General features: G+C 52.0%; 2 protein-coding genes and 1 long non-coding RNA gene across 18 annotated transcripts in view; 2 read left to right on the plus strand and 1 right to left on the minus strand.

The window, feature by feature from the left end:
- Gpc1 (glypican 1) overlaps nt 1–2,070 on the plus strand; it is a 27,814-nt gene extending 25,744 nt beyond the window's left edge. The window contains exon 9 of the mRNA NM_030828.2: nt 241–2,070. Within this exon, the coding sequence (NP_110455.2) occupies nt 241–473 (233 nt within the window). The 3' untranslated portion in view covers nt 474–2,070. The remainder of the gene's footprint in view (nt 1–240) is intronic.
- The window catches only part of Ankmy1 (ankyrin repeat and MYND domain containing 1), a 54,132-nt gene continuing 31,866 nt past the window's right edge, over nt 511–22,776 (minus strand). For 6 of the 13 annotated variants that reach the window (XM_039084748.2, XM_039084739.2, XM_039084747.2 and 3 more), the window contains 6 exons: nt 22,234–22,365; nt 20,976–21,089; nt 20,496–20,661; nt 15,030–15,105; nt 14,118–14,278; nt 511–3,365 (listed from right to left, as the gene is read on the minus strand). In XM_039084748.2, coding sequence (XP_038940676.1) covers nt 2,986–3,365; nt 14,118–14,278; nt 15,030–15,105; nt 20,496–20,661; nt 20,976–21,089; nt 22,234–22,365 — 1,029 coding nt within the window. In that variant the 3' untranslated portion in view covers nt 511–2,985. Of the gene's footprint in view, nt 3,366–13,239; nt 13,444–13,639; nt 13,703–14,117; nt 14,279–15,029; nt 15,106–20,495; nt 20,662–20,975; nt 21,090–22,233; nt 22,366–22,776 lie in introns of those variants that run through there. The other 7 variants (XM_039084742.2, XM_063267732.1, XM_039084744.2 and 4 more) reach the window with 6 other exon arrangements.
- Nucleotides 7,202–11,787, plus strand: LOC120094747 (uncharacterized). Of its 4 annotated transcripts, none has more exons than XR_005489333.2 (3): nt 7,202–8,855; nt 9,050–9,428; nt 10,055–11,787. It is a non-coding gene; the product is annotated as an uncharacterized LOC120094747 (long non-coding RNA). The 4 variants fall into 4 exon arrangements; XR_005489332.2 differs by having other exon boundaries at nt 9,050–9,385; XR_005489334.2 differs by having other exon boundaries at nt 9,050–9,333; nt 10,068–11,787.

Genomic DNA, 22,776 nt, shown 5'->3' on the forward strand with positions numbered 1-22,776 from the left:
CCCTGCTCGGAAGTGGAAGGGTACAAGGCCCCTCCGGACTCCTCAGCCCTTTGCCCTCATGGATGCTGTAAGGGCACTGTGTCTTGTAGCACAGTCAAAGCCCAGCCAGGTTGTCCATGAGGATCGCATGAGGCACACCTAGGGGCCTTCATGGGGAACCAGGCCTGACTCCCGGTGTCACCCAGCACTCAGGTGCCCAGGTAGGAAGAGCCCGCTGTTGGAGCCTCCTGTCTTCCCCAGGTGATGACGGCAGTGGCTCCGGCAGCGGTGGCGGATGCCCAGATGACGCCTGTGGCCGGAGGGTCAGCAAGAAGAGCTCCAGCTCCCGGACCCCCTTGACCCATGCCCTCCCCGGCTTGTCAGAACAGGAGGGACAGAAGACCTCGGCCGCCACTCGCCCAGAGCCTCACTACTTCTTTCTGCTCTTCCTGTTCACCTTGGTCCTTGCTGCAGCCAGGCCCAGGTGGCGGTAACTGCCCCCTAGCCCAAAGGACTGTCTTGGCCAAAACATGCAACAGACCATATTTAATTCCCTTGGCCTTCGAGGCCCAGGGCAGGATAAGGAGACAGTAGCTCTGAGTGCTGGGGCAGGGTGCATGGGGTTCTGGCCTTCCTGGGTCTGGCCACGCCTGTCACCCTAGCTTTTAATTTTGTATCAGGTCAGCTGCGAGCCAGTGTCCCCAAAAGCCATGTATTTCAGGGACCTCAGGGGCACCTCTGGCTGCACACTCCTCCCCTACCCTCCTGCACCACCCCAGAAGCTCACGAGGCCAACCAGAAGGGCGGCTATTAGCTACAACCCATCGGAGACCTCAAGTGAGCCTGTGCCTTCCTCTCCTGCCTCTTCCCGCTGGGGACTCCCCACCAGACCCCATGGGCCACAGATGTCAGAAATTGAGGCCCATCCCGCAGCTCCCCAGGAAGCCTGCAAGGGATGCCAGTATGTCGCTGACCAGGCTCTGGCAGGGCCTTCAAGTTTATGCATGATACCTTCTCCTCAGAAGAAGCTCTGCAGCCAGGATCCCAACACACACCAGACCAGGACCCTGTGCCACTGTGGAGCTCAGTGAATCTGGTTCTCAAAGAAGACCCACTGTGGGGTTCCTCTAGTGTGACATAGGTGAGGTGGCAGCTGGCAAGGCCGCACTAGGCTGCCACACTGTTTGCCCCCTCAGATGGGCTCATAAAGACTGGCCTTGAGGGTCCACATGAAGAGCCTCACTTCAGGGGAATAGCCGGCCACGTCTAGCCCCTATCCCACTTAGAAAGGTCACCTGGCCACGGGGATGCTGGGTGGCTGGTGAAACTTAAGCTCAGGGTCAGTGGGACCTGGCACTGCAGGTCAAGAGGACGCCTGGGCCCCTTCCTGACCCAGGCAGCTCTGCAGGAGCTGGGGGAGCATTGACAGTCAAGGGCTTTTATAGACATGCACATTCAGACCCTCGGTGTCCTTGTCCACTGAGTGCTGCATCTCATCGCATCTCAATCTTCATTGACAGCACTGGAGAGGCTCGGGGCACCACTTGGAGCCTGGTATCCCGCAGCCTTGAGACCTGGGGGCACCTGGCTTACCAAGGTTGCCAAGGCTCCATCTTCCCTTCCAGGGCCTTGGGGATGCTAAGTTGCTGTATCCAGGAAGACAGTGGTCCTCACATGCAGAAGGCCTGGGAAAAGGCTGCTTGTCGCTTTTTTTTTTTCCTTTCTTTTTGTCACTGGGTTAGAGAGGCTCCCGCCAGCACAGCACCAAGGCCTGCCCAGTAGTCAGGTCTCCTGGTCCAGGATGGGTGTGCTCTGTAGTTGGTCTGTGGGTTTCTTAGGCCCATGCCCTGAGCACATTCACCCAGCCACATCCCTGCTAGTGACACTCAGGCAGGGGCACTGGGAGCCAGACCTGGGCTCTGGCATCAACGAGTGCCTAGGTGTCAGGACAGCGGCACCCATGCTGTACAGGGCAGCCAGGATAGTGGCCAAGCTACTGTGTCCTTTCTCCATGAGGCTCCCTGTCACTCGGTGCCAGTGGGTAATGTGTGTTCTTTGAGTCCTTATATGAATTAAAGGCTGGAGACCTACAGCGGACATGCGCTTGTGTAAACTGGTAAGACGGTGCGTGTACGTGTGAGCATGGCATGTACACGTCAGAGCACAGATTGGAGCTTGTTGAAAGGGGTTTGAAGATGGGTTTGCACCTGGAGCAAAGTCCCAGGGCTTCCGAGTGGTGGCAACCATTGAACATCTCCGAGTCCTGCCTGGGGAGATGTCTGTCTGTGCTAACTGAACATGCCAAAGTTCATGGGAGGAGGGGGCCAGGACACCAGAGCCAACCAGCCTTCCACCTCTCTAGCCCACCTCAATGTACATGTCATTGTCTTAGCCATAGAAAAGTTCTCATTCCTTCCAGGGTGCCTCAGAGGTACCCGAGGGAACCATGGAGGGAACAGGGATGTCCTGACACACCAGTCTGTCTCAAGCTATCCCCCATCTGCAGAAATGTTCTAAGCAACTTAAGATACTCAGGGCTAGTTTGCCCTCATCTCAAGGAGTATAGCGCCTGCCTCCATTGCTCGGAAGCTCACTCAGCCCAGACTCAAACCCCCTGCTCAGCCACATGGTATATCTGCTTTAACTGAGACTTGGGGCCTACACTGCTACCCAAATACATTTTGCAGTGTTGCCATTCAGTGGGGTCTATATAAGCACAAGGAACAGGACCCCACCCCATGTGCTACTGGGCCACAGCTCCCAGGAGGGAGGCTCCTGGGCCCAGGGTAGCAGCGGCATCCTCGCCTCTCTGCTTTCTTGTAAGTCCTGGGAATCCCTGGTGCCAGGTAGCCCAGATGTTTCCCTGGGAGAGGGAGGGGTATAGTCCTTTCTCCTTGATTGGCCAGGATAGATAGCCATGGAGTGAGGTAGAGGCTCGGTAGAGCTGCCCTGTAGGGAGAGGTCAGCATGGAGGTACTCACTGGTGACTGCAGGTGGAACGCCATGTCAGGCAGTCCAGCAGGATCTCGTTAGGGACACCTCCTTCTGTTCCGGGTCCCTTTTGAGCTGGACACTCTTGGACACCTGGTTATCCTGTTCCTTGTTCTTTTTGAGTTGGAGACTCTTGGACACCTGGTTCTTCTGCTCTGTGCTCTCTTTGAATTGGATACTCTTGGACGCCTGGTTATCCTGGTCCTCCTTTTTGAACTGGACACTCTTGGACTCCTGGTTATCCTTGTCCTCCTTTTCGAACTGGGCATTCTTGGATGCCTGGTTTTCCTGGTCCTCCTCCTTTCTGAGCTGGACAGTCTGGGATGCCTGGTTGATATGCCACAGGTTATTTTCACTCTTGGGCTCCTGGGACCTTTGGGCTAGGAGATCCTTCTCTGCCAAGAAAAGGAGAATACATAAGACAGGTGTCCAACATGGGAGTCAGCAGCCAGGTGCAGGACAGGACTAGCTCATAGGTTTCCACAGCCTTGCCCTTTGAGTGCCCAGCAAATGCCACATCAGCCCTTTTCTCCTAAGTCCTGCCACAGTGCTCCCCAAGAGGCTAGCTACGGAGGAGTCCCTTCTCAGTCATCACCAGCTCTCAAGCAAACTCAGGAAGGCACAGGCATCCGGAACAGCCTAGTGGTGGCAGCCAGTTCCCCTGCGAGCATCCCACACAGCTGCAGGCAATTTTGCAGACTAGTGTGGCGCTTTTAGCCCACACACATGCGCTCACTCAAAATCATCCACTCACATGCCTGTACATTTCAAGTCATCAAAGAAGGATGGTTAGAGAGCCATCGAGGTGACACTGGGTGGGTTGGTAGGGTACTAGGAATCCTAGCAGCAAAGCTGTAGAGCTTGCAAGATGCTTAACTAAGACACCATGGCTGCCTGGTGAGGAATGGGGGCCGTCATTGCCTAGCAGGCACTCTGCTAACATGAACCTCTTTCTGCACAAACATCAAAATGGGGGTTTGGGAATGTTTCACAGTCAAATGGCAGATTTCAGATGGACTAAACCCTGGTACGGGGGGGGGTCACTAATAGCCTACAGTAAACAGGCAGATTCGTGTGCCAGATGCAGACCTACCCCTGTGGTCTAGAACTAGAACTGGGGCCCCGAGTAACAGAACACCATGGAGAAACATGGTTCTGCGTCTCAGGAGAGACCAGGAAAGTTTAGGTTGCTTTTTTTTTTTTTTTTTTTTTTTGTTCTTTTTTTTCGGAGCTGGGGACCGAACCCAGGGCCCAGGGCCTTGCGCTTCCTAGGTAAGCGCTCTACCACTGAGCTAAATCCCCAGCCCCTATTTAGGTTGCTTTTGAGGACCACCCACAAAGATTCAGCGGCTGGTGACAGTATATAGTGGGCAAATGTAAAAGGCTTGGGTCACCCACAGAGAAGCAGGGAGAGCCCCTTGAGAAAGAGAAGTCAGAAGGCTCAGAGTTGTAAGTCACAGCATAGCAAAACATTTTGCCACCGGATCACAGCCGGCCCAAATGGTCTATAAGTGTTATCCTATAGAAATGGGGGCGGGGGGACTAGAAGCTATATGGTTATAACAACTGTCTGTGGATAACCAAAAACAAAGGATTAGACAGGCCCCAGAAGCAGAGAAAGCTTATTTAAAGGCACAGTAGCTGGTTAACTGGAGCTGTAAAGCTGAACCCATCCAAAGCAAGATGAACCTGAAGGTGAATGCCTGAAACATAGCCAGACTGAGTCAGAGATGAGGAGTTGTAAAAGCAATGGAAGATCTGTCACATGCAAGGAAGTGTGTGTGTGTGTGTGTGTGTGTGTGTGTGTGTGTGTGTGTGTGTGTGACAGACAGAAAGACAGAGACAGACGAGAGGGAAAGAGGGAGACCAGCAGACAGACAGACAGACAGACAGACAGACAGACAGACAGAGGGGGTAATCTTCAGCAGAAACCCAGGCCAGAAGGGAATGAGGTGATGAAACCAAAACTCCTAAAAAAAAAAAAAGAAGAAAGAAAGAAAGAAAGAAAATTTTCAAGCAGGAATGCTATTCTTAGAAAGGCTGCCATCTAGAAATAAATGCAAAATAAATTAATTCCCAGCCATGAGTTGGATGGCAAATCCCAGGTATCATGTCTGTACCAGCCTAACCAAGAATACCCATGAGAGCTCTTCATGCTGACTTGATACCAACTAGCAACGTGAGAGCATGAAACTGAGCCACTCTCCAGTGAAGGATGTGCACAATGCCAATGTCTGGCCTCGAGTGAAGGCAGGCAATGGTATCCCTTTTTAATGGAGCTTCAGTAGTTTGCTAGTGGATACTCTGGGGAATAACAGTGTAATTTTTGCAACTGAAAAATCATGAACAATTTAAAATAAAATGTAAGGCTTGGAGAACACTGCAGAATAGGGAGCAGAGAGATTTTAAGAGGCAGAGGACCTGGACATATGCTGTAAGTTAGTGCCTTCTAGATATACCTGGGAAGCTGCACCCATGAGATCTGAAAAATATAAATATGTCTGTGTGTGAAACAAAAGTAATTAGAGAAGAGGTCATAAAATTGAGAGGCGGTGGGTGGACATAAAAGGAGTTGGAAGACAGAGAGGGTAGGGTGGGAGTGTGGTAAATTCAGTACTCAAGTATGAACCACAAAATTATTACATAAAAATTTAAGCTCTGCTCAGCACTTAGGAGGCAAAGGAAGGAGGACCAGGAGTTCTGAAGCCAGCATAGAACACACAGCAGGGCCTGTGAGGTTGGGCCAGAAGGATTCAGCTCTACACTGTATGTGAACTTCATCTCAGCATTGTGTGATGGGTTAAACAGAACGGCACCTACGTTTGAATGCATAGTCCAAAGCTTGGGGAGCTGTTTGGGAAGGAATAGGAGGTCTGGCCTTGTTGGCAGAGATAGGTCACTGGTGGGCTTTAAGGTTTAGCTCTTTTCTCTGCCTCCTGTTACTGGATCCGATGTAAGCTCTTAGCTACTGCTCCACCACCATGCCTGCCTGCCTGCCTGCCTGCCTGCCTGCCTGCCCGCCCGCCTGCCCGCCTGCTGCCTGCCGCCCGCCCTCCCGCCTGCCTGCCCGCCCGCCTGCCCGCCTGCCCGCCTGCCCGCCCGCCCGCCTGCTGCCCGCCTGCCCGCCCGCCCGCCTGCCCGCCCGCCCGCCTGCCTGCCTGCCCGCCTGCTGCCTGCCTGCCTGCCCGCCCGCCCGCCTGCTGCCTGCCTGCCCGCCTGCTGCCTGCCTGCCTGCCCGCCGGCCCGCCTGCCTGCCTGCCTGCCTGCCCGCCCGCCCGCCTGCTGCCTGCCTGCCCGCCTGCTGCCTGCCTGCCTGCCGCCATGCTCCCTATCATGATAGTCATGGACTCATGCTCTGAATCTATGAGCCCCATAAATGCTTTCCCCTACAAGTTGCTTTGATTATGGGAAACAGGAGACAACACATGGACTGACGGAACGGGTTTTAAGATAGATCCCATGCAAACTAAAAGACAATGGCAGTGTCTCTATTGACCAAACAAATTTCCAGTCCAGACCGCAAGGTCACCATATGACCATAAAGGCGGCAAGTCAAACAGGACATAATAGCAGTTTTAAGTAAATGTGCACCTAACATTCATGCATGAAATATTAAAAACAGAAAGATGCTGGCAGGTCTGAGGGGAATGTAAGCAGTAACTTGAGCTTCCCAAATCCTGTGAGGCATGTGTAATCCAACAGAAGAACAGCAAGGAAAGAACAAGCTTGAAGAATACTGAAAACCAGGTGCACTAAGCAACACGCACGCAGAAAACCCCGCCCACAGCACAGCGTGTGTCTCGGGCATATGGACATCTCTGGGGCCGGGTGGTTGATTAAAACTTTATCAATATCGTTTCTAACCGTTTAATCTAAAGTATAAAACTAGATGTCAATAATATGAGGAACTCGCGAGATTCACAGGTATATGGAATGGGGAGGAAAAGTTATAAAGTGGGGAGAGGAAAGGAAGGGGAGAAAGGGGATGAGGGGGAGGGGCTAAGAACACAATTTCATCTGTGATAAAAATTAAAAGATTTTTTTTAAAGATTTATTTATTTATTATATATATAAGTACACTGTAGCTGTCTTCAGATACACCAGAAGAGGGCATCGGATCTCTTTACAGATGGTTGTGAGCCACCATGTGGTTGCTGGGAATTGAACTCATGACCTCTGAAAGAGCAGTCCGGTGCTCTTAACCGCTGAGCCATCTCTCCAGCCCAAAAATTAAAAGATTTAAAAACAAATATTGGGCTGGAGAGATGGCTCAGCGGTTAAGAGCACCCGATTGCTCTTCCAGAGGTCATGAGTTCAATTCCCAGCAACCATATGGTGGCTCACAACCATCTGTAAAGAGATCCGGTGCCCTCTTCTGGTGTGTCTGAAGACAGCTACCGTGTACTTACATGTAATAAATAAATAAATAAATCTTTAAAAAAAAAACAAATATAACCACAGTAAGTGAAAGACTGTAAATTCAAACACATTGACAAGTAAAAAGTCTTAAGAACTCCAGGCAGTGATGGCACACACATACACACACACCTTTAGTCTCAGTGCTTGGGGGACAGAGGCAGGTGGAGTTCTGTGAGTACAAGGCTAGCCTGGTCTACAGAGCGAATTCCAAGACAACCGGGGCTACAAAGAGAAACCGTCTCAGAAAAAAAAGAAAAGTCTAAGTAAATGGAAGAATATACCATGATCTGGATTGGGAAAATGGAATACTGCTAAAATGCTGACACTATCAAAATAATAAAGATTCAAGTAATCTCTGTCAAAATCCCTATAACATCTTTCATAGAGCAATCCTAAAATTCACGTGGGAGACCTTTGAAAGCCAAAGCAGTGTCTGAGAAAGACGACGGAGTACGGAGGCGCAGACTCTATTTGAGCCTGTTATAAAACTAGAGTAATCGAAACAGTGACAGTCCCGAGGTAAGGACAGGCATGGGACATGGCTAAGAATGCAGGAGAGCCCAGAAACAAACTCGATTGTAGACATGGAGCTAATCAACAAGGCCAGGAGAACACGGTGAGGAAACAATGCCCTCCATTAAGTGGTGTGGCCTACAGAGGTCTCTTGGCTTCACAGTCAGGGGAAGCCAGCATCTGAGAGAAACAGGAGGAACTTCATGGCTTTTCCAGGCCTCGAGGGAACAAACTAGGGGAAGTCACATCCCTGCCTCCAGCTAAACTGTCTGTAGCTTAGGCCCTGGCCACCTACTCCTCCCCCTCCAGAGAACACAGGAGTCCATAGGCTTCCACAGAGAACCCTGGTGGCCATGTTCTAGGCTTCCATCTCCACCACAACCCAAGTTCTCAGTTGCCATCCGAGACCCTCTCGGGTCCATCCACAGCTCCTTTGCCTCTACTCCCAAGCTCCGGATGGCCATCTGGTCTAGCTGCTGGCAGCAGCCCACTCTCCTAGAAGTCCCGGTGTGGAAGGGGTTAAGAAGATGTGCCCATCCTTGCTGTTCTTCTCCCAGACCTGCCCCCCTTGCTCTCCCTATTGACTTCCTAGTCTATGTGGAGCAGTAATCCCTCTGTGTCCATAGCCTGCCATGTCTTACCTCCCTCAGAGCCCATTGGACACAACTTGTCGCTATCCTGCTTGCCGGCCTAAGCTATCACATACATTTCATTCTTGGCTCTTCTCACAAGGAACCCTCTGTCTTCAGTTCCCCCAATGATCTGGAGTCTACATGTTCTTGGAAGGTGGCAAAACTAATCACTTGCCACACCTCACATCTCGACGTCCTGCCTCCTTGCTTCAGCCTTATTCCCTGTGGGGCTCCAAGGTCTCAGATGAAAGACAAGGCACTTCTTACTCAGAGAGGGCTAGAGCAGCCAAGTCTAGCTCAAAGGAGAACCCAAAATTCCAGGTGAGCTCTGAGAAGAGGGTTCTGGGGAGGACAGATACTGGGCCCCACAGATGTTGGCCTAAGAACCTACCTGGGAGAGGGGAAGTAGGTCTCCAGGGAAAAAGCTCCTCCCTTCTTCCAATCCCCTCAGTAGAATCTCTAGGTGCCTCAGCCTCATAAAGTAAGTGAGCCTCTGCCCCCTTTGTCTTCCTTAGCTCACCAGCTCAGCTGACCCCCGAGTGGTCCAGGAACAGGAGCACATGAGCTGAAGCAAAGCCACTGGTGCCTGATCACTCACTATGTCCTTTACACATTCAAGTTCCCCAGAAACCATCAGGACATCAGCTTGGGAGCAGCCTGAAGACAGACCTGTATGTCAGGCAGCACTGAAAAAGCTGAGATTTGGCTCTGCTCTGCTCATAGAGATCTTCACTGCTTTCCCTGACCTCATGATGCCTGGCAGAGGCACGTGCACTCTTAAAGCACTGGACCCTGAACTGTATCCTGAGCCTCTCCTGCTCCAGCTCAGTGGGAACCCTCAGGAAACGCAGGTCCATCCAGGCTAGTGCGACTACCCAAAGGCTGCTGGCCTAAGTGGGTTACCTTGGGGAAGGGCCAACCCTAGAGCATGAGAAGGAAATATACCTCCCAGCAGGGATGGAATTTAGATTCAAGGTGGAGGCCCAGCAGATGAGTAGCTTAGGGCATGGGGCAGCTAGAGACTACCAGAGTCAGAACAGAGAAGCTGTTGTGGTTTGAGGCAGCTCCTGACCCTGCTGTCCCACTCCTGCCTTGGGACAGCATGGAAGGTTCAGTCAGTGGCCTCAATGCTATGCAGGAGGCACATAAGATATAAAAGGTGCTGGGGGCAGGAGCCACGGGGTTTGGACTTGCCCCTAGAGAGGGCTGGGTTGACGTTTCAGTAGACAGCAGGTATCTAGTGGAGAAGACCCCTCCCTCCATCTGAGCATGTGCAAGCCTCTCCTACTTCTATATGTTCCTGAGTGACCCCGAAGCTCGGAAGGCCACCTGCCCCAGAATACCCACTATATCTACCGATTGCCCAATGGCACTGGAGCCAGCAGCCCTACTGTCGGGGAGGAGGGAGGAGGGAGGAGGCTCTGCTCTGAGCACCGGCTTTGGGTGTCACCTCCCTTCTCTGCAGTCAGGAGCAGCAGTGACATAGAAACACCTAATTTTTTTTTTCTCCTGTTCCTTAGCATGATAGTACAGGCCTCCACCTGCACCGGAGTATAAGCCAACCTGATCCCACTGGGAAACTTAACTGATCTGCAGGAGTTACCAAGGCCCCGAGAAGATGGAGGGGCTGCTCCTGGAAAGAGAAAATTCCCAGCCCCATCTCAGCCCTGGCATCTCCTCTCTTCTTCCCAGAGACAACTTTCTGAGCTATGGGGGATTTTCTCCACTATATGCCCCAAGACCACAAAGCCCCTCCTTGCTCTAAGAGCAACGACACCTATGTCTGTGGTGCCCCACCTCAGTTCTTTCTACCATCACACAGCAAACATAGCTGAGTGTGCTGGACCGTGAGTCCCCAAGATACAGGGACAGGCCATCCCATGACCCAGAGGGCTCACAGCACAGTTGATCCAGAAGAGACCATGCAACTCTGAGGCTGCAGCTACCAGGAAAAGCGCAGACAGGGACCCAGTGAAAGCCACTGGGGCCAGGGGACGTTACAGAAAGTCACAAGGGGCCAGGGTGTCCGGGTGGGGCTAAAAGCAGGATGTGCTGCAATTCCCAGCAAGGCAAGGAGACCACTAGACCTCAGAGCAATAAGGCCAGGAGGGGTTGACAAGGACTGGACAGAGAAGCCAGGTACAATCTTGCAGGATGGTGAAGAGGGGAGCGACGGGGCTCCTCTGAACTTTGCTTTTGAGGCAGAGATAAGCAGGACTTCCATGGTAAGATGGGGTATGGAGGCCAGAGTGGAGCCTTCTACCAATCTCTTGTGACAAGAGGAAGCACAGCCTCACATCAAGCCCGGAGGTCTCAGCACTCCCAGGCTTCCCACTGTCCCTCACTGAAACCAATCAACGGCAAAGTCCCTACAAGATCATTGAGTTTGATGACCAAACCTACACTCTATCTGAAAGGGTTTCAGGGAGAGAAGAGTTGGTCTGTCCATCAGACAGGGAAATGTGTCACAACCTGACAGGTTGGGGCCACAGAGCTTAGGAGTCCGCTGCAGCACACAGGGAGAGACATGAATACCGGCCTTCCACCTTGGGGAAGACCCAGGACCTTTCAGTTCTAGGCTGATGATGTAACCGTGGGTCCATCAAACAGTAACAAATATCTGTGGATATCTGTCACCCCTGTTTGCAGTCCCATCTGGAGACTGCTCCCTCAACCTGTTAGGGCAGACGCATCTGGCAGCATCATAGTGTGTTTGGTGTGGTACAGCTCGGACTGTAAGAAGCTACTTCACAGGTGAGACAGAAAAGGGAGTCACTGCCACAGAGGTCTCCACATCAGAGGGTGTGAGAAAGAAAGCGAAAGAATGTAAACACAGGAACCAACATGGACGGATGCCACACCACGTCACTTTGTGGCTCTCACTTCCGAGAGCACACTTCAGAACATGAGGAAGGCTTCCTGGAAACCAACGGGTAAAAATCCAAAGAGTATACATGTGTATGTGACCCTTCACAGACTGAAAGACAAAACGGCCTGAGTAACAGTGCTCTGGCCACCGCCCCCCCCCCAAGTGTAGTAACATTAGTCATACGCTGATTTCAAAAATGGTGGGACCACACACTAGAAAATAAGCTTTAGGTCACATTAAGGCCTGCCACACTGTCCGAGGCAGAAATCAGTGGAGAGGTGTATGTGCGCCTGTGTGCGAGGTTTCTCAGAGTGCTGTATGCATGTGTGATTAAAATCTAAATATAGCCCCCAAACTGTTCAGAATGAACATGGAGATGATTAACATGATTGTGACTATTGTCTCTTTTGAAAAACTGCTCAGTGGTTGAAATCACAGGCTGTTCATCTTGGGGACTCAGGTTCAATTCCCAGCAGCCATATAGCAGCTCACAACCGTCTGAAACTCCTGTTCCAGGAGACTAGGTGCCCTCTTCTGACCTCCATAGGCATCAGCCATGCATGTGGAATATGGGTATATAATATATATGTAAAACATTCATCTAAATATTTTAAAAATAGAGTGAAACACAGTAAGGTTTTCATTTGGAGGCCATGTTGTAGGACAGATACAAATATAAGGTGTCCATGGCCTTGTTTGGAGCAGGGGGTGCCCTCACTCTTTGGTATATGCATATATAAACCTCTGGCTAATTCCTGCCTGTCTGGAGAGGTGCGGTGTCCATTTGAAAGGACAGGCAGCATGACAATGGCCCTTCTGGTATCGGGGTAACACATTTGCATTCACCTGCTTTTGGGTTCTGTGTGGATGTGTGATAGATGGAATGGAAGTGTATGAGACGCCCCCAGCTGCTAACATGGGTAGCAGCACCCCAGCTCCTAAGCCCCCACTAGCACTGGCCCTCTAGAACAAGGAGCCGCGTACACGATCCACGGTGACAAGTGACCGGTGCTACGGGACAAAGCTCCAGTGACCGCCTGTCAGGAGCCCCTCTTGGAAAGCCACCTTTGGCTGAGTTCCACAAAGGGACAGCTTCTTCCCCTATCCACATACAAAAGCCTTGCTGCTTGCCACCTCTGTCAACCTCCACCTTGGTGAGAAAAGCAAAAGCTAGGCGGCAATATTGCTGTGCTGCTGCTGGGAGAGCAGCTGCACTGCCAAGGTCTCCCTGAGTCCCTGGAGGCTATATAGTCCCTCTCCCGACTTGTCCTCAGTCCTGCATCTATCCACCCCAGACACCCTTAGGCCTATCATCCTTCAGGCAAATGTCAGCTGCTGTGATCCTTACTACCTGCCTTCCCCTTCTCTCAAGGAGAAAGCTGGTTCTTGGGGACAGACTTGCCAGCCTTGGCCATACTACCTTGCTCCATCCCTGTCCCTTTATCCTCATCTGTTCCTGTGATCCCACCTCCACTGTGGCCCCAGAAGATGCCCAGCACATGGCAGACTCTCAGCTGATGTGCTGTAAGAGCACCCGGCCTCCCCCCCGACCCCCGCCATCCCCACCGAGTTAGAGTCCACGGGAGGAATCTTGACAGCAGAGAATGGATCTTCCCTTGGGGAATGCCTGCAACTGGGAAAGTCAGTGCCAGCATGAGCCAGGAGCCTGCCAGTGTCCTGCAGTCAGTTCTCAAACAGGGGCCCTTGGCCTGCCCATCTACCAGTCCTTCTACAGAGCACGGCACAGCCTAGGCCCTAGGAGACACCATCGATATGGGCTTGACTAGTGTGGGCAAGGATTCTGGGACTTGAGCCAGGTAATGGCAGAGCAGGGCATAGACTTGAGAACACACTGTAGGTCACTTTATTGCCAGGGTAGGAGGATGAGACTGCTGTGAAATGCAGCTGTCTTCCTGAAGACACGTCTTGCATCAGGCCACCACAGGCTGCAACCCTGGGCTGCTCTCCAGGCTCAGCACAAAGCATTGTTCCCTCACTAAGATTCTGCCACCCTCCAAGGTGAACCATCCAAGTGGGATACTGGGTAGATAAGAGAAGGCATGGGGAGGAGTATGGAGGCCCAACTGTTGGGCCTGAGCAAGAGACTCAAGACATGGATAAGCCTGGACCATCCCTAGGAGGTCAGGCCCAGGAGCAGTAACCACTGAGCCTCTAGACCAAAATACCACTCTCCCTGCCCCCGCCCCATGCTACAGGGAGTAAGGGGAGCCCCTACCTCACTTGGTTATGATCTGCAAGCAACCCTTCCTGTGCTTGTCTCAGTGTTTGCAAATGCTGCCTGCAGCAAGAGGAAGTGTCTACCATGGTCACCTTTCAAAGACAACTCCCCAGTCCCTTCCCAGAGCTGACTCACTCTCTCTCTCTCTCTCTCTCTCTCTCTCTCTCTCTCCCTCCCTCCCTCCCTCCCTCCTCTCTCTCTCTCTCTCTCTCTCTCTCTCTCTCTCTCTCTCTCTCACACAGACACACACACACACACACACACACACACACACACACACACCCATACAGTCCCGGCTGTAAGTTCTGGGAGAACATCATGAAGCTGAAGGGCTTGCAAGGGAGATGGTGATTCTCACCCTGCCCCGCTCCCCGGCATCCTTGTTCTGGGAGGCATCTAGGCTCCTCACCAGCCCATCCCAACATGGCACCCAACATGGCATCCAACAGGACACCCAACTTGGCACCCAACCTACTCATAGCCATGATGTCATTGCAGTCCTTTTTGTGGAACTCAATCCAGGCCTTGGTCTTGCAGTACTTGCTACAGGTCAGGATCCCATAGCAGCGGGGACAGGGTGAGAGGCGGACCCCGATGGAGCGACCACACTGGTAGCAAAACTTGTAAAAGGGAAGGCTGTAAACAGAATCCCAACGTCAGGTCTGTGTCCCCCTGAGCTCCTGAGACACTCACGCCCACTCGTGACTGCCAGGGCAGTCACCACATAGCAACAGAAAGCTTGCTATCTCCACCCAGGCGGGTCTGCCCATGGTTATTCTGAACGGTTAATGCACACTGAGCTTTTGAGCCCACCACAGGTTCCATAAAGGCTATTCAAGCAACAATCCAACATGGCATCTGGGGCAGCTTACAACCCCAAAGAAACGAGCTGTGAGTACCTCTGCGGAGATGGATCAGCTACCTGAACTCAGACCTCAGAGCTTGGGGTGACACTCAAAAGACCAACCTCCCCCATTTCCAGAGGAGATGCTCCCCACCATCACCCTCTCTCTCCCTGCCCTGTCCTTCCCAGAGGGCACGTGGGTGACTACAGAGACTCCCCTGCAAGAGGATGGCAGGGACTTCCTGGAAAACCAGTGGGTGAGGTAGGCTGTGCTCCGCCCCGGGAGGTGGCCACCCTCCTGACCATGTGGAGCTCAACTGTGTCCCACCCAGGTGACAGCCACATAACCCAGCTCAACTGAGTGTGTCCTGAGACTCCAACTGTGAGTCTCGTGCTGGTGGGAGCCTGCACCTGTGAGCTGAGATGCCTGGAGAGAGAGAGAGAGAGAGAGAGAGAGAGAGAGAGAGAGAGAGAGAGAGAGAGAGAGAGAGAGGGAGAAGGTGGCCCTGCAGGGGCAGTAGGGCCAGAGGCCACAGCACTCACGTCTGCTTCTCCATGGATGGGGATTTAGCGGGGCTGGAACTTCTCTTCTTCATCCTGTGGCAGGGAGCCAGCTCTGCTGCAGAGAGAGACGAAGAGGTGCATGGTCATCGGGGGAGTGTGGCAGGTCAGCCAGGGGCCAACCCATGGCCATCACGTTCCTGCACAGGCCCACCTGCTGCCCTGCGTCTCACCTTCACCACCCACTGCCATTCAGGATTCGCCTTGCCGTGCTGCTAGAGACTACCAGGTAGCCTCACCCAGCTCACGGCTTTTCTGAAGGGGTTGCCCTGATAGCCTCCTGCTTTTCTCTGAAGTCCCGCTTATGTTTCCTTGCCCTTCCTCAGAAGCCAGTTGCTTCTTGCTTAGGAACCAAAGTGTGCCTGGTCTACAGTGGTGGCTGACCTCATCAGCTTGGTGGGAATTCAACATCGCCTACAAGACAAACCTCTGAGCATGTCACTGAGGGCATTTCTAGACAGGCTTAAATGACATGGCTCCAGAAATGCGTGACACCGCTCCATGGGGTAGGGCCCCAGAGTAAATAAAGAGATAGGAGCTGAGCCCCAGGGTTCCTCTCTCTCTGCTCCTGGACTGAGGACATAAGGTGAAGGGCACCTCGTGCTCCTCCAGTCTCCATGACTTCCCCTTTTGAACTGTAAACCAAAATGACCATTCCCTTAAGTTTTCGTGTATTAGGTGTTTTGCCATTGTAACAAGAAAAGAAGCCAAGCCAGAAAACTGGTGTGGAGAGGGGAGGCTGTTGCTGTGGTAGATCTGGTCTTGTGGGCGAACTGGCGTGTGGGAGGGATGTTGAAGAGTCAGGAGCTGCAGGATGGTCAAGTCCTAGACCGCTGTAAAGAGAGCCCACTGGGCAACTCTGGTGGGAGCTTGGAAAACTAGAGTGAGGACCTAAAGAAACACGGACAGTGGGGGCTCCATTCAGGACGTTTCTGAGAGGATATAGACTCTTTGGGACTTGGACTAGAGCCCATTCGGGTTATGTTCTGGCAAAGAATCTGGCTTCGTTCCACCCATGTCTTCAGAAAGTGGGGCAGGCTGAATTCCAAACATAGCGACTTCTTTGGCAGAAGACTCAGGTGGTGGCGGGGTCTCTGCTCACTGTTGTTATGCAGAGCAGTGATGAAAGGGGGCAGAGAGCTTAGCGTGGAGAGCAGAGCTGGTACCAGAGAGACTAAGTGTGCTGCAGCAGACCTGGAGGGTGGGGGGCTATCCAAAGCTCCTAGGAGTTCATGTCATTCCAAAAAATCCATATGTGATTAGCTGTAGGATTTGACGTTTGTTTTGTTGACATCTGGTCTCGCTTTAGTCTGATCTTCTCTTGCTGTCTTAGTTACTTCTCTACTGCTGTGGTAAGGCACCGTAACCAAGGCAACTTATTGAACAATATTTTATCTGGGGCTCATGGTTTCAGAGAGTTAGAGTCCATGGCCATCATAGCAGAAAATATGGCATCAGGCAGACAGACATGGCTGGTGGAGCAGCAGCTGAGAGCTTATATCTTGAACCATGAGCCTGAGACACAGAGAGATAACTGGGAAGGGCGTGGACTTTTGAAAGCCTCAAAGCCTGCCCCAGTGCCACACTTCCTCTGACAAGGCCACACCCTCTAATCTTTCCCAAATGGTTTCATCAGCTGGGGACCAAGCATTCAAACACATGAGCCTATGGGGGCCATATCACTCAAAGCTCCATGCTGTCTTCTGTCTGCCCTTTTAGAATGGGAATGCTCTCCCTATCCATTATGAGATGAGAATGAGGCTCTTGGGACGAGTAGAATGCTATGATTTAAAAGCAATGTATGGACCAGTGAGACGGCTCATCAGGTAGAGCACTCTCCACCAAGCCTAACGACCTGAGCTCAGTCTCTGGTACCAACTTGGTAAAAGGAGAGAACAGACTCTCGGTTCTTGCAAATTGTCTTGACCCCCACATATGTGGCAAAGTTGACATTCACCCCCACACACACACACACAACTAAATTAAAAGTAATAAAAAGTAAAAGGGGTCAAGGTGACACATGATTGTCACAAGATTGACACAAGTAGACTCCTGATTGTTAATCTTGATTGGCAGGCAGCAGGATTTAGAATCGCCCAAGATTCTACGGTCAGAGAGTTTAGCAGACATCAGAAGACCAGTCCCCGCTTTGATATGGGTGGAGCCATCCCCTGGGCTGAGGTCCATGAATGAATAAAGAGGAGAAAGCAAGTTAGAATGCCAACAGTAATCTTGCTCTGCTTCCGGACTGCAGATGCGTTGTGACCACACTCTGGCCGCCATGCCTTCCCATCACAATGGACCATATTCCCTTTTTAAACTATGAATCAGATTAACCCCTTCCTCCCTTGAGTTGCTTTTGTCAGGCTTTTGGTCACAGCAATGAGGAGAGTAACTGGACTACTTTCCCTTGCTTCTAGTACTGTGCCCTTGAGAGGTGCAGCCTTAAGACTTCTACGGTCAGTCACCACAGTTGAGCAGGGCTCTTCCCTGACCACACTTGGCTGTTTAGTTCTCTGGATTGCTGATTGGTTTCCAACAGTGCACTGTCCTGGCAGGAGTTGCTAAAAGACTGACACCATAACCAGGTCAGGGATCGCCGCACAGATAGCGTGACGTCAGTGGCGCAGGTTCATGCTTTCCAGCCACTTCCCTGCTGCTCTCTAGCAGCTAGCCACAGTCCGTCAAGCTTGTCCCTCCAGCAGGGTCCCGCTGTCTTCACAACAGTCCTCAAACCTCCACTGGCTCAGATGACACCATCAGGCCACACTCACTTAGGAGTTCCATCCTTAGGAGAGACTTAGGGCTCTCTGCTACACTGGCTGTTCCTCCGAGCAGTTATGAGGTGTGGTCCAGTAGCTGGGAATAGAAACAATGGCACACTTCTCTACCTTAGGAACTGAGTACCCAGGGCAGAGTCAGAGGTCTTCTCGGCTTGCCTCCTGGCATGGAATCCTGCCCTACCAGCAGGTGGTCAGGGCCCTGGGATCCTTGTCCGCACTGAAACTGAGGCTGTACCTCTGTCCTGCAATGGAAGCTAATGCAACAGAAGAGTCTATCTGCCTGCCACAAGAAAATGCACTCAGCCTAGAGCTTAGACATTGAAGTGGACAGCTAGAGACAACGTGAGGATTGCAGTCCCCCATGCTCTCTGGAAAGAAGGCCTCTTGTTGGGGCTTTCTTGGCTGGCCCAGCCCGGAAGTGGATGTCCTGCCTTCCCGAGTCGGCAACAAGAGGAGAGGAGGCAAGCCTCAGTTTAACATTCAGTGCTACGGCCTGTTTGCATGGAGCTTAACAGAGTTTGTTAATTAGTCATTCCTTTACGCCTTGCTCAATCTTTGGATCACTTGCATAAACCTTAAATAGTGGGGTGGTGTTGCATTTTTGTTTTGTTTGGGGGAATTTTTGTTTTGTTTGATTGTTTGGGGTCAGCAGACAATACTAGGCAGGTGCTATAGCTCTGTTATTTTATGAGAGCTAAATCTATCATGTAAGAAGAGGATGAGGAGGAGTAGGAGGAGGAACTGTATCCTTGTAGCACAGTTGTCTTCCTTAGTTAGGAGTAATTTCTCCTTGGCTCAGAGGTCTGAAAGAGAGCACTGGCTTCTCTTCCAGAGTTCAGTTGCCAGTATCCACATGGCAGTTCTAGGCCCAAGGGAACCGCCACCCTCTTCTGGCCACTCTGAGCACCAGGTACATAAGTGGTGCACGTACAATGCGGGCAAGCAAAACAGTCATACACATCAAAAGCTTTAAAGAGAGTTTGTTAACAGAAGAGTCGTGTCTGATGAGAAGTCAAGTATCGGTACTCACTTGAGAGTACGAAGCCATTTATGTTCTGATTTTCTTCTGGCCTTTGGGTTTCTGACATTTCTTTATAAACTGTTATCCCTTTGAACTTAGATTTCCTGGGATTTACCCTCTAGACTGGATGATTAGCACTTTCAGTGCTGGCCTGGTTGCTCCACTTGTTTCAGAAGTGTGCCTGGACCTTAAGATTGCCTGTCAGAGTGAGTGAATCACTCTGCAGCTATTTGAGGGGAAAGTCCCCAAGGCCAGTGCTGAGGCTTGCTTTGAACTCAGGGCTCTCCTGTGCACTTATTTCTCCCTAGTTCTCTTGAGTAGGAAGCCATCCTATAGGTCAGCCCAAGGCACCAGTGGATGGGTACCCACGTGCATCTCACTGCCTGGCCTGGTCCATGTGCTATTGAAAATGACTCTGTTTCTTTGCTGAAGCATACGCTTTGCAGCACGGTGCCAAGGCTCTGGAAACAGAGTGAGGAAGGGCAAACCTCTCCAGGAGTGACATCCCCACTCCAGCTTCTCCTTGGTGATGGGAAGGAGAGTTTGTATGGCCAGGACTTCTCAGATGGGCCCCCCCCATAAGCTGCTGTGGGAATCAGGAGCCCAGCATTCTTAGTGGTATCCTACCCGAGGCATCACCTGCCTCCCACAGTGGGATCCAAACAGGCATAAAGGCATCACCTTCCAGTCACAGCAGCCAGAACTCAGCCTCCACACCAAATAAGACAGCTGCTCCTGTCAGAGTATGTTACTGTGTGTGGGCGGAGACAAAGGTACAGAGTAATCCATGGTTGTGCGTGTGTGCGTGTGTGTGTGTGTGTGTGTGTGTGCACCATGTAGGTTCTGGGCGTGAATGTGGAGTGCTAATATGCTTAAGGGTGGGAATGTGAGTAGAGTGTGGAGGAGGGTGCTAGCGTGTAATCCAGTGTGTGAGAATGAGCGTATAGACGGCTATGTGCAAGCATGGGCATGTAACCGGAAACTATATGTAGAGAACAGGGGTAGGTGGGTGTGAGTGCGGGTGTGGGGAGGATAGGTGTGTGTAGGGGGTCTGAGATATTGGGGTGTGAGTATGAAGTTGGGTAGACATGTGTGTATGCAGCAAAGCCAATGCGGTTACTGTGTTGCGGAAAGAGCGGATAGTGTGTAATTGTGGTTGGATTTGTGGCTGTGAGGAGGAGGTAGAGGTTGGTACATAGGGAAGGGACGGGTGTGGATAAGTGAACCCTACATGTTTTGGTGGTGGGTATTGGAGTGCATATGGGTATCATCTGGGGTATGTGGAAGTAGGATGCACGGTGCAGGCCACACCCCTGACACAGGATTCTCCCATATTGGCATTTCATATGGGTGGATGGGTGTGTGCTGGGCACAGTGTGAGCGGGGACATCTCTGGGCACAAGGATGTAATGCAGGTTGAAAACTGGGATGCCGTGAGAAAGGGGCGGGCAGGGGACATATGTGGGGACTTTTGTTGGTATAGGGAGGGTTGCAGTTTGGCGAGACTGAGAGAGTGAGACCATTGGAGCCATTGTCAGTCGGGGAGGATACGGTCAGATGTGGGTGAGCAGATGTAGGTCTGGCAAAATGAGGGCGCTGGGTAAGAACAGAGCTACGGGATGCACCCTGATGAGTCTCACCCACCTCTCTTGCTCAGGTACAGGGCCTTAACGTCCAGCCGGCTTTCCTTGTTGAGGACGGCAAGCCGCAGTTGCAAACCCAAGTATTCTAGCAGCCTTTTCCGGGCAATGAATATCTCTCGCTCTGCTGGCATCAGAGCATGAAAGGGACAGTGGGCGATCTTCCGGTCCTGTGACAGAGCACAGGGTCGCTATGAGGCCTTGGGGCTGTCATTCACCAGACAACCACAGGCAGTGGTCACTGAGGACTTCTGGCCAGCCCAGCCCATACTACAGAGCGACTGGGTAGGCAGGTAGCCTCTCGGTCCTCCAAAAGGTGACCATCTCCAAAGGATGCAGAAGGACACTTGCACACAGGTGCCCAAAGCACATGTTGGCCATCATGAGGTCTTCTGCCCTGGAAGACCAGGCTCAGCTGTGGGCTCCTAGTTTTGTCTAAGAGAAGCCAGGTCTCAAAGGGGTTCTGCTCAGAACAAAGTCATACCTGGTAGAACTTGAAGTAGCCATAATCAACTGCTGTGCCCACGGCTGTCCTTTCACCTTGCACAATTGTCACAGGTTTCAGGACATCCGCCCCGTAGCTAATGAGCCGGTCAATCTGAAGGATATACAATCTGTCAAGTACACAAGGCCACTGGAGGCTGATAGAAGCCATCGTCAGCACAGGGCTGTGCAGGGCAGCACACGATGTGACCACATCATGAGGTACATGGCTCCCAGTTCCTGTGGGCACACTTGACAGCTGAAAGGCAGCCAAAGGCCACTACCCAGCAGGAGAATACAGTTTCCCAGAAGGCGGCCATCCCCAATGTGTGTGGAAAAAGTCAGAGGCACATAGGGTAGACAGGCTTGGCCTCATCCTGAGATGCTACTCCCTGGAGAGCCCTCTCTGATTCCATTCGTGGCAGCATCAAAAATCCTGATGGCTAAGCCAGAGGGACACCCTCTTGCTCACTGAGGGATGAGTGGATAGACAGAGGGTGGCACACACAGTAGAGTGTCAGTCAACCTTCGAAAGCCATAGCCAGCTCACCCAGCTGAGCGGCGCCTTCTGCCAGTGCTCCAGGTGGTACAACTGCTCCTGTGTAACCTCCTGGAACCCTCGCAGAGCCACTGTGTAACCTGTACATTTAACTGTGCGAGGTGCAGCCTGGGGGTTGTCAGAGTTCACAGCGAGGACTAGAGTCCAGTAAAAGGGACCCTGACAGCTGTCGTTGACTACCAAGAAAGATCAGAAGGGGGTGATGAGTAGAGGCTTGTGGAACAGATGTGGCTTTTGCTCGATAAATTCCATCTGGGTGCGGTGGTGGGCAGCTGTAATCCAGCAGTTAGGAGGCCGAGGCAAAAGATTATAAGTTTGAAGCTGGGCAGGGCTACAGAATAAGACCATGTCTCGCTGGGAAAAACAAACGACCCTAAATGAATGCAAGCAGGCCTTGTGGTAAGGTTACAAATGTACTGTCTGCTTTCTTGGCATAGTTCGCTAACAGGGGTCATGAACCCTGGGTTTCAGGAAACCTGCAAGGCACACGCAGAGCCTCTAGGTCCAGACACTGTCAATACCTTGACACTATCTCATTTCCCAAGTGTTTTGGGGGTAAGGGGTTGTGCTTTATGTTGTGTCCTTTCAGCAACTTTGTCACAACATGAACTTAGGACGGCCCAGCCTACCCCACCCTGAAGCCAGCAGGCACTCTCCACCCACTACCTCTCCCCCAGCATCCTCCCATGCCTCCCCTCACCAGGGCGATCTTATTGTCGGTGCTCCTCTGTTGCTCGTAGAACAGGTCACACACAACACACAGGGCAGTGCCCAAGCCTTTGGTCAGAGGCAAGTTGGGGTCAGCTCCCTGGGCTAGGAGCTCCTTCACAACCTGGGCAACGCAGACAAACTCCTCAGCGGCCATGATCCTGGGTACTATCTGCAGCTCCCACCCACGAGGGACGTGATGGGTAGGAAGGATATGGATGAGCTCCTTAGGGAGAAGTTGCCGTTCTACCCAGGGCCTGGGTCTGACACTATTTTGGTGCACATAGCAATGTACCCGCTCTGCTGGGTACTGCTCCTACCTCACTTTATAGCCTGGGAAAGAGTGCAGCTCTGGGCCCCATACTCACCCCGGGCCTGGAGTCCACCTGTGTGCCCCCTTTGGCCGCTCCTCCCCAACTCTCCTTTTTCTTAACAACATTCATCAGTATATAAAACCGTGCTGCCTGCTGCCGTAGGGCCTGACTCCCCCAGCTACAGTGTATGGGGGTGGGGAGATGCTCAAATCAGAGAAGAT

This window comes from Rattus norvegicus, chromosome 9, assembly GCF_036323735.1.
Source record: "Rattus norvegicus strain BN/NHsdMcwi chromosome 9, GRCr8, whole genome shotgun sequence".
Classification (NCBI taxonomy): Eukaryota; Metazoa; Chordata; class Mammalia; order Rodentia; family Muridae; genus Rattus; species Rattus norvegicus.